The 16,521-nt window shown below is 40.1% G+C and overlaps 1 protein-coding gene across 2 annotated transcripts; it reads right to left on the reverse strand.

Moving 5' to 3' along the window:
- Positions 1–228: 228 nt before the first annotated feature.
- On the reverse strand, positions 229–13,792 carry gmnn (geminin DNA replication inhibitor). 2 transcript variants are annotated; one of them, XM_059945429.1, is made up of 7 exons: positions 13,693–13,792; positions 11,977–12,041; positions 7,435–7,536; positions 6,450–6,606; positions 6,271–6,353; positions 3,840–3,950; positions 229–748 (listed from the first exon to the last, which is right to left on the reverse strand). In XM_059945429.1, exons 2-7 carry the CDS (start codon positions 12,031–12,033, stop codon positions 566–568), a joined length of 693 nt encoding a protein of 230 aa, XP_059801412.1. In that variant the 5' UTR covers positions 12,034–12,041; positions 13,693–13,792; the 3' UTR covers positions 229–565. The 2 variants fall into 2 exon arrangements, with proteins under 2 accessions (XP_059801412.1, XP_059801413.1); XM_059945430.1 differs by lacking the exon at positions 13,693–13,792 and adding an exon at positions 13,511–13,578.
- Positions 13,793–16,521: the final 2,729 nt, after the last annotated feature.

Genomic DNA, 16,521 nt, shown 5'->3' on the forward strand with positions numbered 1-16,521 from the left:
TTCACTACCACATACACATCAATCTCTACCTTGATTAGAAGTTATCACTCACTAAAATGCAATTTCACTTCCACTTATGAAATGCAGCACATTAATGGACATGAATCACTATTTACATACTTCAACTATTTCTCATTAAAATCTGAGACAAAATAAATACACTTCTTGGAAACTGGCAAGTGACTTGCAAATTGTCAATAAGGAAACATTTAGTATCAAATGCCAAGGTGAAGTGAAAAACTTTACAAGTTATTTATTAGTGTACATACTAAAACATCGACTAAAAGCACTTGCTCTTAAATATACAGTTTTCCCTGGAATGCATTTTGCATACCAAAGTCAAATTTAATAACCTTGTCCATCATATTGCTACAAAAGGTAACATATGCAATCAACTCAAACATTTCCCACAAGATCAAAGGTCCATGAAATGAAAAGGATGGCAGTTTGTACATCTGGCATTGTTCATTGCAGCATCACTGGAAATTTCTTCCAGAACTAATGGGAATAATATCTCCCTCCCTTTTGGTGTCAGCAGCTCAAGCAGTCAAGAAAATGATTGTGCCTAATCTTCTTCCTCAGATTCTCTCAAGGAACATTTGTCATCAGATTCTTTTACAGGTTCAGTAGTCAGCTTGGACTCTGCTTCCTGTTGTGATTCCAGTTTCAACTCTTCAGAACCATGTGTTTCTTCAACTTCCTGTTCTGACTCCTGCATTAATTCATCAGCGCTCTGTCCAGTTAATTTCTGTGTAGAAAGAAATAACAGTTACTCAAGGATTTAAACTAATGCACTGCATGGATAGGATTTTACTCAGGTCAGCAGGTGGAGTGATTGAAATAGTAGGCATCAAATCAAGCAAAGTAAGGCTAGGATAATTAACACAGCATGACTGATGGTCTGAAGGTGGCAAGAATATCTTGGACTCATCCAGTGAGACCATCTGAGTAGAACTCTGGAGCAAGGTGTATTCACCAGCCGAGGTTAAAATAAGCTTCAATAGACCACAGGAGTCAGAGCAGATAAGCAGGCAGATCATGGAAAAATTGTAAAATCAGTTACTATGGTCATTTTTGCTTCCCCAGACTTTGCTGGGTGCATAAAGGAGATATCCTGTTGATTGTCCCACTAGGACTGTGCTAGACTTCATTGGAGAATTAGCTTTGCCAGGTGATTAAAATTTCAGTGAAGGACCATTTTGGGAACAGCAACCATATGTGGAGTTTCGAGATTCATGTGCATGGGCAAGACTGATTTTCAACTGAAGATGCCAACTTGGCAGAAGGCCAATTATAACTACTAGGCAGGAACACATACCAATCCTCAGGGATGAGAAGTGGAGAGTGAGCAGTTTCAAGTTCCTAGGTGTCAAGATCTGAGGACCTAACCTGGTCCCAACATGATGCAGCTATAAAGGTGGCAAGACAGTGACTGTACTTCATTAGGAGTTTGGAGATATGGTATGTCAACAAAAACATTCAAAAACTTCTATAAATGTACTGTGGGGAGCATTCTGACAGGCTGCATCACTGTCTGGTATGGGGCAGGGGGCTACTGCACTGGACTGAAAGAAACTGCAGATGGTCGCAAATTTAGTCTGCTCCATCTTGGGTACTAGCCTACAAAGTACCCAGGACATCAAGGAGTGTTGTCTCAGAAAGGCAGTACCAACTTTGAAGTTACATACCCAGCACCCAGGGTATGCCTTTTTCTCACTGTTACCATCAGGTAGGAGGTACAGAAGCCTGAAGGCACACACTCAGCAATTCAGGAACAGCTTCTTTCCCTCTGCCATCCAATTCCTAAATGGACATTGAACCCATGAACTCTACATCACTTTTTATATTATTTGTTTTTGCACGATTTTCAATCTATTCAATATACATATGGTAATTTATTTGCATTTATTTATATTGCATTGAACTGCTGCTAAGTTAACAAATTTCATAACACATACTGGTGATAATAAACCTGATTCTAAGTAGATTGGGAGCAGCTGAGTAGGGAAAATCCCATCCATCATATAGGAGGCCATTAAAGGCCAGAGTTCAGGACCAGCATTTTCCTGATTGGGAAAGGCTGCAAGGTTCAGGAACCATAGATGACACCGATACTGAAAGTTTAATCAAAGGAAGCACATTAGGCCAAGTATGCAGAGATCAAAAAGGCCCTTGAATACAGTAAGTATGAAAAAAATTAGAAAGATAAAGAGGGGACACATCCTTGACAAGTAGGATTAGTGAGAATCCCAAGGCATATTATGCATGTTACAAGCAGGAGGCCAGTTAGGGAAAGGATAAACCCACTGAAGGACGATGGAGGGAATTTGTGCACTAAGCCAGAGGAATCACGCAAGCTCCTCGAGAGCTTCACATCGGCATTCACTAAAGACAAGGAGAATGGTGAAATTAGGGAGTATGTTGATGTTATTCTACACAATGTCAATATAAAAGGTGGTGCTGGGTGTCTTGAAAAAACCTAATGTGGACAAGTCCCCAGGGCCTGGTGAAATCTATCCAAAGATGGAAGCAGGAAGGAGATTGCTGAGGCTTCACAAGATGCTAATCCTCTACACTCAGGAGCCAATATTGTTCCCTTGTAGACAGGGAAAACCAAATTATAGGCATTTGAGCCTGACATCAGTGGGAAGGAAACTTCAAAGATTCTTAAGGATACTTGTTCATATTCAAAGGCTATAATAACTAGTAGATTAATGTACACATTGAAGAGTTTATATTGCACAATGATATTTCAGTAGTGCAAATTGTAGAGATGCTTGAAACAATCTTCCCAAAGCAAAAAATTACAGAACAGGCTCTTTGGCCCAATATCCAAGCTGAGCATCAAGTGTCCATCTATACGAATCCTACTTATCAGCACTTGATCTATTATCTTCAAGTGCTAACCTAGATGCTAAAATGGTGAGTGTACCTGCCCCCTCTCAGGCACCCAATTCTGAGATTAGTGCAAGTGGTTAAGGGAGTAGTTGGTTAGGGATGCATTAGAAGTAACCTTCAGCAGAGAATATAAAAGAGGGGAGGAAAATAATGGTACAATAAAACCAGATGTTCCTGAATTCCTGGAAATTTACACCCCTGGTGTTCCACTAATGGACATTTGCTTTAACTGTTAACTGAGCAATTTAGTGTAAAATAAGTATTATGATAAAAATGTCAAGTGTTCGTTAAATGCAATAGGTCTGGATTAATCCAGAACTTTTGTAAAACCATTTTATTGCCTCAACTGTTTCATATGAGCTGTTGACAATTAAATTTACAATTCATTTAACAGAAATTATAATGGCATGAAATTACCCCAGGAATTAAAATTGCATTGTGCAATAATTTGTATTTATAAACTTGAAAATATTTGAAAGATGAAAATTTAGATGAACAAGTTTTATAGCCACAAGTTCAATTCCAATCAGTGTATAACAAGTATTTTGTTACAAATGCTAAAACCAAGCTTCAAATATCCTTATCTAGACTTATTATTTTTTTAAAAAAATTTTTGGGTTGTTTTTATAACTTTAGAGTACAGAACAGAACCATCTAGCCCAACAAACCATGCTACCCAGCAGCCCACCTATTTAACACTATGCTAATCACAGGATAATTTACAATGATCAATCAACCTACTAACTGGTAGGTCTTTAAGCTGTCAGGGGGAGCAGGAAGACACTGATACATTGAAAAAATACACATGGTCATGGGGAGAACATACAAACTCCTTACAGATGACACTGGAATTGAACTCCGCCATCAAGCTGTAATAACATCACATTAACCACTCCACTATTGGTGTTCAAAGACAAACCACCCAACTCAAATCTACTCACCTCAATCATATCAGCCATGTACTGTACATGTTCTGCTAACTCCAGTAAATCTTGGTTCTCTTTCTGCAACTTCAAAATATCTTCATCTTTAAGTTCAATTTCTTTGTGTAACTACAAGTACAAGAGTGCATTTCAATCATTTCCAAATTTTAGCATTCAGATGACAGATAATATCAATAGACAATAGGTGCAGAAGTAGACCATTCGGCCCTTCGAGCCTGCACTGCCATTTTGAGATCATGGCTGATCATCTATCAATACCCGGTTCCTGCCTTGTCCCCATATCCCTTGATTCCCCTATCCATAAGATACCTATCTAGCTCCTTCTTGAAAGCATCCAGAGAATTGGCCTCCACTGCCTTCCAAGGCAGTGCACTTCAGACCCCCACAACTCTCTGGGAGAAGAAGTTTTTCCTTAACTCTGTCCTAAATGACCTACCTCTTATTCTCAAACCATGCCCTCTGGTACTGGACTCTCCCAGCATCTGGAACATATTTCCTGCCTCTATCTTGTCCAATCCCTTAATAATCTTATATGTTTCAATCAGATCCCCTCTCAATCTCAATTCCAGCATGTACAAGCCCAGTTTCTCTAACCTCTCTGTGTAAGACAGTCCGGACATCCCAGGAATTAACCTTGTGAATCTACGCTGCACTTCCTCTACAGCCAGGATGTCCTTCCTTAACCCTGGAGACCAAAACTGTACACAATACTCCAGATGCGGTCTCACCAGGGCCCTGTACAAATGCAAAAGAATTTCCTTGCTCTTGTACTCAATTCCCTTTGTAATAAAGGCCAACATTCCATTAGCCTTCTTCACTGCCTGCTGCACTTGCTCATTCACCTTCAGTGACTGGTGAACAAGTACTCCTAGATCTTTGTATTTCTCCCTTACCTAACTTTACTCCACTCAAATAATCTGCCTTCCTGTTCTTACTCCCAAAGTGGATAACCTCACACTTATTCACATTAAACATTATCTGCCCACTCACCCAGACTATCCAAGTCACCCTGTATTCTCCTATCATCCTCATCACATGTCACACTGCCACCCAGCTGTATCATCAGCAAATTTGCTGATGTTATTCTCAATGCCTTCATCTAAATCGTTGATGTAAATCGTAAACAGCTGTGGTCCCAATACCGAGCCCTGTGGCACCCCACTAGTCACCACTGCCATTCAGAGAAACACCCATTCACCGTTATCCTTTGCTTTCTATCTGCCAACCAGTTTTCTATCCATGTCAATATCTTCCCCCCAATGACATGAGCTCTGATTTTACCCACCAATCTCCTATGTGGGACCTTATCAAATGCCTTCTGAAAATAAAGGTACACTACATCCACTGGATCTCCCTTGTCTAAATTCCTCGTTACATCCTCAAAACTCCAATAGATTAGTCAAGCATGATTTACCCTTGGTAAATCCATGCTGCCTCGGCCCAATCCTATCACTGCTATCTAGATATGCCACTACTTCATCTTTAATGATGGACTCCAGCATCTTCCCCACTACTGATGTTAGGCTGACAGGTCGATAGTTCTGTTTTCTCCCTCCCTCTTTTCTTAAAAAGTGGGATAACATTAGCCATTCTCCAATCCTCAGGAACTGATCCTGAATCTAAGGAACATTGGAAAATGATTACTAATGCATCCGCAATTTCCAGGGCCACCTCCTTTAGTACCCTAGGATGCAGACCATCTGGACCTGGGGATTTGTCAGCCTTCAGTCCCATCAGTCTGCTCATCACCGTTTCCTTCCCAACATCAATCTGTTTCATTTCCTCTGTTACCCTATGTCCTTGGCCCATCCATACATCTGAGATTGCTTGTCTTCCTTAGTGAAGACAGATCTAAAGTACTTAAATTCTTCTGCCATTTCTGTTTCCCATAACAATTTCACCCACTTCATTCTTCAAGGGCCCAACATTGTTCTTAACTATCTTCTTTCTCTTCACATACCTAAAAAAGCTTTTGCTATCCTCCTTTATATTCCTGGCTAGCTTGCATTTGTACCTCATTTTTTCTCCCTGTATTGCCTTTTTAGTTAAGTTCTGTTCCTTAAAAATTTCCCAATCATCTGTCCTCCTACTCACCTTAGCTCTGTCATACTTTTTTTTATATAATGCTATGCAATCTCTGACTTCCTTTGTCAACCACTGTGGCCCCTTTCCCCCCTTTGAATCCTTCCTTCTCTGGGGGGGATGAACTGATTTTGCACCTTGTGCATTATTCCCAAGAATACCTGCCATTGCTGTTCCACTGTCTTTTCTGCTAGGATATCCGTCCAGTTAACTTTGGTCAGCTCCTCCCTCATAGCTCCATAGTCCCTTTTGTTCAACTGCAACACTGACACCTCTGAGCTGCCCTTATCCTTCTCAAATTGCAGATAAAAACTTATATTATGATAAAAACTTCAATAGTACTTACTCTTTCATTTTCTTGCAAAACTTGGAAAAGGGCTTTTCTCCGCTCCTCTGCCAGCTCCTTCCAGTATAGAGAAGGAGGATTTGCTGCAAATGCCAAATCATAAGATTTAATCTGCTGTGAAAAGTTAAAAGCCAAGATGCTTGTATTTTCAAATGTTGTAACAAAACCAGAACACTTACATTTGACAAGAAGTTGGTAAGCTTTTTTTGTCATATCAGTTCCTGAGTTTTCATTGTTGCATCCTGCAAAGTCTTGAGGGTTCTGTGTGCGTGATTTCTTGCAACTCTTTGGTTGATCATCATTCCAGTGCTTTCTTTTAGGAGACTGCTTGTGGGACTACAAAACAAATACAAATGAACAACACAGAAGCTGGAGAAACTCAGTGGTTCACACAAGGAAACAGACAGTCAACTTTTGGGGTTGAGACCATTCAGCAGACAAATCACCACCTTTATTCTATGCTTTTGCTTTAAAATTCACTAGCTACTTTATTAGGCACACTTGCACATTAATGCAAATATCTAATCAGCCAATCATATAACAACTCAATGCATGAAAGCATGCAGACATGTTCAAGTGTTTCAGTTGTTCAGACCAAACATCAGAAAGGGGAAGAAATGTGATCCAAGTGACTCTGACTGCGGAATGACGATTGGTGCCAGACAGGACGTTTTGAGCAATTCAAACTGATTGATCTCCTGGAATTTTCAATGAACAGCCTCTTGAGTTGACAGAGTGGCTTGAACAAATAAATCATCCACTGAGTGGCAGTTCTGTGGACGAAAATGCCTTAGATCTCAGGGAAACAGCCACTAGTTCAAGCTGAGAGGAAGGTAACTCAAAAAACTGTAACAGCATGCAGAAGAGTATCTCTGAATGCATGACACATCAAACCTTGAAGTGGATAGGCTACATCAGAAGCACACATTGTTCCAAAGTTCCACTCCTATACCAAATATAGTTCTTGTTTGTGTAAAAACCAAAAAGGAATGAAAACCAATTACACAAAACATTTACTACCAAGAAATAATTCCATGAACAATTTCCAATTGCTGACTGGAAACTTGGTATAAAAAAATTAATGCAAAGCAAAATTAAGTACCAACCCTAGACTACTCACACATGAACATTAAGGTGAAGTAAGGAAAGTTGCATGTGACCCACCTCATTTAACCTGCCAACAAGCTGATCTGAAGTAGCAACAGGTTGAATTACTTGCAATGTTCGTCTTAGTGATGTATTACTTGCAACTCCATTGGTGAAATTCTAATAGAAACAAAATGCTGAATATTTATTAGGTTCCTTTTGTATCTTGGACAATATTGCAGGGTTCAAGCAAAGCTCAGAGGATTGTTTTTTAATATTAACTGAGTTAAAGCTTCTTTCCCAATCTCACCACCTGAATGATCAATGGTGATTACAGACAAATGAGTAGATACCCATTTTCATTAAAGTCCAGTTAATGGTATGGACAATTATTTTCTTCAAATGCAACAAATGGCAACTAGCAAACCAAAGCTACTTTGATAGCCCTGCCTTTTTCAGATACCCTCGTTCTGGATCTGAACAGGAAAGGAACTTATCACATTTCCAAAGATTAAATACTTACAAAAGACTTTTAACAGGCACTCATTGAAATTTTTTTTTTTAAATGTAGTATTTGTTCATGTAACAGATGCTGGACTTCAGATTTGGAAGCACTCTGGTCATGCAGCAATAAATGGATGACATATCTGCTCAACACTTCAATATTCTATTTGTACTTCAGAGCATGTGGTCTGAGTTGGGGGGGCTTATTAGAATACTAAAGCCAGAAAAACTCAATTGGCTGAAAGGCCCAAGTCATTAAAAAAAACTTATTTTTAGCAGCTATAGATTCTTTAAGCTACAACTAAGCTTTAATCAGTGTTTCAAGATGGCAAACATGCAGAAAATGGGAATGGATTTTTTTCACCAAAGCATTATATATAGCACCAAATAAACAGTAATTATTTCTGTTCTATCCACTATGAGTCAGAAGAGCCTCCAACTGATAACTACCATTAATTCTTTCCCAGTTACTATGGTTATCAAGGTGAGATGTCAACTTGAATCTTGACAATAGGACATCATGAAACAATCTACTTTTAAATCAATACTACACAATTCCAAATCAATGTGCTATTAGCTCAGCTGTATTTATAAGCATATTGTTATACAACATTCAATTCCAAAATTGAAGAGAGATTTTATATAAAACATTAATTATGAGGCTACTAAAGCCTGGTCCGTTACTAAAATTCATAGGTTTGACCAACTTTACTTTGCCTTTTTACCTAGCAGCAAACTTTGTCCTTGCTCATTAGATATCATTTAGCCTTGCCTTAAAAACCTAAGTTGACTTTCACCGCATTTTGAACAATATTTTAAGGGGTGGTGGGGGGAATCACCCTTTAAAAATGTTACATACTTCCAATTAGTGATCCTAATCTTAGACTCTTCCAAAGAGGAAGCATCCTCTAAACCATTTCAGGGCTTTAATGATATTAACAACAAATGATCTGCACACAGCACACCACCAATAAAAAAGCTATAATGAAAATCAGAACAGGATCAATGATCTGTCAATGCTGCCAATCAGTCAGATCATCCAGAAAGAATTAATAAGATTAGTGCGCTAAATTCATAGCTGAAAGATTAGAGCAGGAGTATGGGTTTAAATTTGAGGGACATTGGCATGAGTACTGGAGGAAGCTGTTCTGATGGGACAGGGTCAACTCGAACCATGCTGAGACCAGAGTACTGGTGAATCACATATCTGGGGCTGTGGATAGGGTTTTAAATTAAATATCAGGGGAGTGGATTCAACAGCTTGGAAAGTATAGATAAGGTAAGGGAAGGAGCATGCAGAAGTAATGAAAGTCTCCAGAATAAATACTGAAACATTCATAAAAGCTTAAGATTTAAAGGGTGGTGAATACAGGACTTATTTTTGAATGAATGCAACATGAAACAAGGTAGATAATTTTGCAGTGCTATTAAAATTATGACATTGTACAATTACTGAATTATGGTTGAAAAAAGATCACAACTGGGAACCTGATGTCCAAGGATACACTATCAAAAAGACAGGCAGGTGGATTGTGGGGTGGCTTTGATAGAAAAGTAACAAAAGTAACAGAAAATGTAAAATTCTTGCAATACAAAATGCTGGAAGAACTCGGTAGGCCAGGCAGCATCTATGGAAAATAGTCAACATTTCAGGCCAAAACCCTCTGGCAGCACTAGAGAAAAAAGCTGAGGAGATTTGAAAGGTGGGGAAGGGAAGAGAAACATCAGGCAATTGGTGAAACTTAGAGGGGCAGGATGGAGCAAAGAGCTAGGAAGTTGATTGACAAAAGAAACAGAAGGCCATGGAAGAATGAAGGGGAGGAGCACCAAAAAGAGGCAATGGGCAGGCAAGTAGATGACACGAGGGAAAATGGGATGGGAAATGGTGTGTCGGGGGGGGTGGTGGAGGCATTACTAGAAGTTTGAGAGATCGATGTTCATGCCATCAGGTTGGAGGCTACCCAACTTAAGTGCCTTATCCCAACAGTGGAGGCCATATCAGAATGAGAATGGAAAGTGGAATTAAAATGGGTGGCCACTGGGCGATCCCACTTGTTCTGGCAGACACATGTAGATGCTTGGTGAAGCAGTCTCCCAATCTACGCAGGTACTATACAAGGCATTGCAGAGGCTCCACTTAAGAGTACTGAGCAGTTTTAGGTCCTTGCCTAAGGATCTGCTGATATTGGAGAGGTCTAGAGGAGCTTCTCCAGAATGATCCCAGGAATAATATTAGGTGTTTTGAAGGCTCTGGGCTGTACTCACTGTTTTAGAAGAATGGGGTGGGGGAGAAAAAAGGATGCTTCCTATTGTGTGGGAGTCTAGAACCAGAGACCCTAGCCCTAAAATACAAGAACATCCCTTTAGAACAGATGAGGGTGGGGGGAAAAATACCTTTAGTCAGGGGGTGATGAATCTAGACTTCATTGCCACATACTGCTGTGGAGGCCGTCATTGGGTAGATTTAAAGTAGAGGGTGATAGATTATTGATTAGTGCAGCAACAGAGATTACTGGGAAAAGACGAGAATTAACAGGGTTCAGAGGAAAAATAAACCAGCCGTGATCAAATGGTAGAGCAGATTCAATGGGCCAAATGACCTTATTCTGCTCTGAGGTTTTATGCTCCAACATAGTTCTGGTCCTTATCCCACATTTCCCTCAGAAGCAAAGATTTACTGGAGCCAAAAATTTCCAATATGCTCCCATTTCAGCCATATCCTAATGGTGTGTACCTGATCTGAGATATTCCAGCTAGAGGAAACAGCCCCTTGATAGTCACCCTGTCAACCTACTAGAATCGTGTATTATGCTCAACTGAAATTGTAGGCAAATCTTGTACTCCAACTCAAATGCTAAGTTAGAGCAACCCATATATGCAAAATTAAATCTACAGCACACTGGGTCCAAAGGCAAGTACGGGAGATGTAGAAATCTAAACAGTACATAATGCTTTGCAAAGCCCTACAGGTCTTACTTTTCCTTTTCCATTCTAAACATCTTGCTAAAATGCCAAAATATCTACATTCCTAGATTTGTGCACAGGAGTGAAGTCTGCCACACTTACCTAAACTGCCCTATACAAGCTCACGATTGATTGTTAACAATCCTCTGAAAGTTACTCTGGTTGCACTTAAGCATGATAATTGTATTATGCTGCATCTACAAAGTTAATTTATGGGTAGAAACACTGGTATCATCAGCAATAATCACATCAAATGAGTGAATTATAAACAACCAAAATGAAAGACCATTGGCAGCTATGAAAGTACAAGGTTTACAAAGTTCTACAGTTTTAAATACTACAGAAATAAGAACTGCATTCAATACATTTCTCACTTAAAATTATCTAACCAGTGAAAATCATTTATTTGTACCTGCTAGGCCCAAAGTTGTATACTTCAGGATACATTAGCCCAAGCAGTTAAGGCAGGTACCAAATCAGTATCCTGTTCTGAAGAACTGCCTTATCACTGTACCTAACCCAAGTACAAAGCTTTATTTACTAAAGTTGGAATTGATTCATCTTTTTAATGATTGATTAAGCTTCTACCATAAAATAGAAAACAAAGGTAGATTAAAGGCATGATTAGGATTGATGTTAGCTGCATTCATGCATTACACTGCAAGCGTGGGAAAATAATTTATACTGTACACGTAGTAATAGAATTCCCACGGTAAAGTTACTTCACTACAGATTATGACTCCCATGGTGTAGGGCACACCTTACCAAGCGTGGGAAAGTGCTACACAATAGGTTGCAGACACCATTAAAGATTAAACCATGCAGCTTAGTAATTTTTCCTCAAGGTGAACATATGCCAACAATGCTGCTTCAGCAGTTAACCCATCACTGCGTTAACAGTACCTGAAGCACAAAAACCCAAGAATAAAGCATGTTTTGATATTATGCACATTTTATTAATTAAATTGACGTTTGAAGCAGATATGAATCTAGTCATTTACTGTATAATCTAAATACCAACAATTTAAAGCAAAATGCAGTTTAAAAACTTTGCCAATGGGAAAGTTTTATTTCCCTGCAAGCAAACCTATTTTGCAAACATTCATCCATACTATAGTATGCTAAGACCATTATCATTACTGGCATATTTACCTTTATGGAAGGTGTGGTGTTATCAGCATCAAATCTGTGCTTCATATTTGTAGTCATTGTTAGACCTAGTGAAGGCAAAAGGGAATTGAAGATGAAATTCAAATAGCCCATTTAAACAGTAAAGTAGTATCCTAATAGCCTTCAATCTACATGTTAAAAGTTTTTCACCCTTTATCATAAAGCATACATTTGGATTTCAGACCTTGTAATGAGATACTAAATTTTCAGCTTCCAGACCAACCCATCCTCATACTCCTTACCACTGTAGCTCATTTCCTAAGCTTCAGAAAGTTATACCAAGTGGAACTTCAATACTGAAACTTGAGTTAAATGAATGGTTAATCTGAACTAAGACTGTTTTAAAAAAATTATAGGGCTGTTTTTAAAGTATAAAAATGTGCATACCATGAAAAAGAATTCCATACTGTTCATAGATTTTGTTATCAATCTATTTCCAAACACCTCCAATTAAAAAGGTACTCAAGAAATTTACAACTGCTTCCTCAAGTCCAGGTTATAAAAGTAAATGGAACATTTTCAGAACACTGCAGTGGTTTTCTTTCTGGTAAAGAACTTGCTTTGCCCACATATTGTTCAAAATTAAGGCCGAATAATCACTTTCCAAACAGTTTTACACCTTTAAGACCCTTCAAGAATGTGGTGCAGTGGATTCTAACACCATTTTACTGGTGCTCAGACCAGCATTTCAACTACAACAGATGGAAGGTTGCCTTGAACAATCACAAACCAGGTAGGTACCAGTGATTAAAATTGTATCAACAGATTCATCAAAATTGAGCACAAGTTACTGTTTTTCAAGAAATGACTCAGGCTGAAATGTCACACTGATCACAGAAATTAAGAGATAAAGACATGACAGTATACTGCTTAGATTGAATAGTTTTGTACGTCAACGCATTACCAGCTGCACTCGTACAAATTGTGACTGAAAACATCTCTCAAATTTGATTTTTTTTAAAAACCCAGAGTAATGTTCTGTATTAATATCTCAGCTTCATATAGCTTTACATAGAAACTTCGTTTGGAGGGAAACTGCTTCATTAGGAGAGAACAAAGAAACAGCAGCAGCAAGCATCCTACACTAACTACAACCTATTCTAAGCTGGGACAAAACAAAAATTATTCATGGAAATTTCAAATATCACCAAATTGACAACTTCAGTGCATTAGGAGATATAATGAAATCGTCAAATAGATACACTTCACTAGAGCCAATAATTCTAGAAGCATCGAGGTTCAGATTACGATTCCCTTTCTGGCATCCTTCAACACAACTACAGTACCTCCATTCAAAACCCATCCAATTCAAACATCTAACTGTATACCGACAGTGATGTAGACAAGACTAACTACGACCAAACAATGCAGCAGCATTAAATCGTGCTAGTTGGACCCAAAGGCAATTACAGGCACAAACGTGGCGATGCGTGCAAGCCGGAGATCTGTTTGGTGGATGCCCACTAGGTCGGACGTAATTAGAGTCCTTTACAATCTAATACGTCGCAAGGCTTACATAACGAGAGGCCAGCCCTCGCCCACCACCACGGCGCGGTCGGGATCAGACAGACCCGCCGCCGGGCCCGGGACCTGGCCGGGGAGAAGGCACTGACCGCCCTCACTCCCTTTCCACCGCTGAAGGAGCTCCCCAGCAGCCACTCGCCACCCCACCACCGTGTGTCAGACCACAGGACTCACCGAGCGGCGCCTTCACGCTACAGAGCAATTCTTGCCGCCTTCGGCTCGAGCTTAAAATATCCCCTGGTCACGTGACCCCGCGCTGGGAGGCGGGGCCCGGCGCCGAGCATTGTGGGTGGAAGGGTAAAAAAAAATCTGCTTTTCCTAAATCCGCCCTGGCTCTCAGCCGCACGTCCCTCACAAAGGTGCAAGAGCGTACGCGCTTTAAATGTTCGACACAGAAGAAGAAAAACAAGCGGCGGGGAAAGGCGGCAGGTTACGCGAGAGTGACGCAAGCGATCGCGCGTACAATTTAAACCGAGTGAGGCCGGCGGAAATGTTTGCGCATGCGCGGTGTGAAAAGCTGCCCCTTTGCAGCGTTGGAGTGATAACTTCGGTGTTTCTTTTGCTGCTTTCCATCTCTGCTCATGTGCATTTAAATGCACAGAATGGTGTACGCAAGAAATAAATTGACTTCTATAGCAACGCACACAAGATACTGGAGGAACTCAGCAGGCCAGACAGCATCTATGGGAGGAGGAGACCACCTTCGGGAGTTACATGCCAACTACATTACTGGTGTTGGTTTTCGAGTCAGCTGCTACCTTTGCAGCTGAGTCTTGCCCAGTTCTGGAAAGAGTGAGGAATGGGACCCACAGCGTTTGTCAATTACAGATATAAATGTCAGTGATTGATTTTAGTCCAAAGTTTATTCAGCGTATAAGTTGAAAGGGTTGGGGCAGAACGAAGAAAAACCCGTTTTTTTCTTTATTCTAAGAACTAGTTCTCTCATTCGTATACATCTGGAAGGTCTTGGCCCGAAACGTCGACTAATTATCGATTTTCTTAGATGCTGTCTGAGTTCCTCCAGCGTTTTTTAAGTTTTATTCTTGCCATATCCACCTCGGAGAAGTGTCCCCCCCCCCATTACATAAATAAACTGTTGGAGAATGACTCTTGATATCTTGTTTTTGTGCTTCACTTTGTGTTTTCTTGAAAATATTGGAAAATAGATGTTGTAAGTATGTTATTGCACCTGTGTATACGTATAGTTCTATATGTTATAAATATTGCTTTGACTTTGCTGATCAGCAAAAACATGATGAGTCGTTTTAACTTTTTTTGGTAAATATGATCCCTGGAGGTACTTGGACTTGCGCTTTGGCCATTTTTGAGCCTACTTAATGTTCAAGACGTCTGCCATCTGCTGTTCTTTATTGGAGAATTGGATGTTTTCTTGTGTGTCACATTGTTGGTAGTCCTGATTTGTGAACCTTGAAACTGAGCAGGTTAGTGAGAAAGTGGACTGAGATATTTCAAAACTTTAAGAAAGATGCTATTTATTGATGGGACTGTACTTGCTGTTATGTGTGCAAGGGCCAAAACAAACTTTGCCTTTGGGAAAAGCTTTCTACTCTGAATTTCATTTTTTTTTCTAGAATGCTTTTTTGAAGCTGATGGATTGCTAATTGGTTTGCCAAAAAAGCAGCTTCTTGTCATTAGCTACCAAGTAACAAAGTAAACTCCTTCACTCCTGCTTCAGTGGATAAACTCCAGGAATTTGCTCTCTCTCCTCCACAGTGGGAACAGCATAGCGATTAATTCAGATGAACAGGTCGCCAGTTGGCTTTTACTGCTCAAGCAGAAAGACATTTTCTTTACTGTGCTTCCTCTGTAAGATGAGCAAGAATTGGCGCAGTGCCAGCTTCGGGCTCCATCTGTCGGGGAAGCCCTGTTAGGTTAAGGCTAAGAATCCATTTAGAGAACAATCGAGGACGATGTCTTGACAATTTTCTGAGCACCAGTTTACAAATTTTACCCTATCAGCATTAACTACATTGTAGTCACAATCTGTATGGTTTGCTTAGGTACCTGGATTCAGTGAAAGCAGAACAGTGTTCCAACCCAGATCAGCATTCAAGGTGTTATTTGCACCACTTTAATGACTTTGCAATACCTTGAAGGATGATTGACAAGCTGCATAACAACTGGAGCATGTGTAGCAGAGATGTGCGGTATGAGATACTGGGTTAAAGTCTTGTATTGGTTAACTGCTCGAGGAAATGAGTGCTTTTGTATACAGATAACATTCACAGCATGTCGAATGGTGTTGCTTATCTGCTGAAAGCCCCTCAACACTGAGTTTAAATATATAAATAATGGGCTTGAGGTTATGGGAGCTCTGGGACCGCGTATTGTGTGAGTCAATAGCTGCCGGATTTTTTTTCATTAGTGTGCTTGGAAGACCATTAGCTGCTTCTGGGTGGACACTGGCTTGAGAGGGACACAGACTTACAGCACCCCAGCAATGGAGTAGCTGGGTTGATTGTGTCAAGTAAAACAGATAAGATTTGGAAAACTAATGAATAAGCTGAATGGGTGGATTTGGCATCCACTGGCATATGTCTGGCAGCTTCAGGAGGGCAGTTGCAATGTCATCATGGAGATAATTAGGTTGTCAGAGTTCAATGTCAAACTAAAGGCATCCAACTGATGTCAATGCAGTTATAAAGAAGGCAAGACAGCAACTATACTTCATTACGATTCTGAAGGGATTTGGTATGACAACAAATACACTCAAAAACTAGTTGTACCATGGAGAGCATTCTGACAGGCTGCATCACTGTCTGGTATGGGGGAGGGGGGACTACTGCACAGAACTGAAAAAATCTGCAGAGGGTTGTAAATCTAGTCAGCTCCATCTTGGGTACTAGCCTACAAAGTACCCAGGACATCTTCAAGGAGCAGTGTCTCAGAAAGGCAGCATACATTACTAAGGATCTCCAGCACCCAGGACATGCCCTTTTCTCACTGTTAACATCAGGTAGGAGATACAGAAACCTGAAGGCA

The sequence above is a fragment of the Hypanus sabinus genome, chromosome 20 (assembly GCF_030144855.1).
Source record: "Hypanus sabinus isolate sHypSab1 chromosome 20, sHypSab1.hap1, whole genome shotgun sequence".
Lineage (NCBI taxonomy): Eukaryota > Metazoa > Chordata > Chondrichthyes > Myliobatiformes > Dasyatidae > Hypanus > Hypanus sabinus.

Excerpts from the sequence above, each read along its gene's own strand:
- gmnn (XM_059945429.1), bottom strand. The coding sequence starts at position 12,033 with ATGACTACAAATATGAAGCACAGATTTGATGCTGATAACACCACACCT. Across the intron at positions 7,537-11,976 it reads ACACCACACCTTCCATAAAG|AATTTCACCAATGGAGTTGC; the intron begins GTAAATATGCCA and ends TGTTTCTATTAG. Across the intron at positions 6,354-6,449 it reads TTACCAACTTCTTGTCAAAT|CAAATCCTCCTTCTCTATAC; the intron begins GTAAGTGTTCTG and ends TGGCATTTGCAG.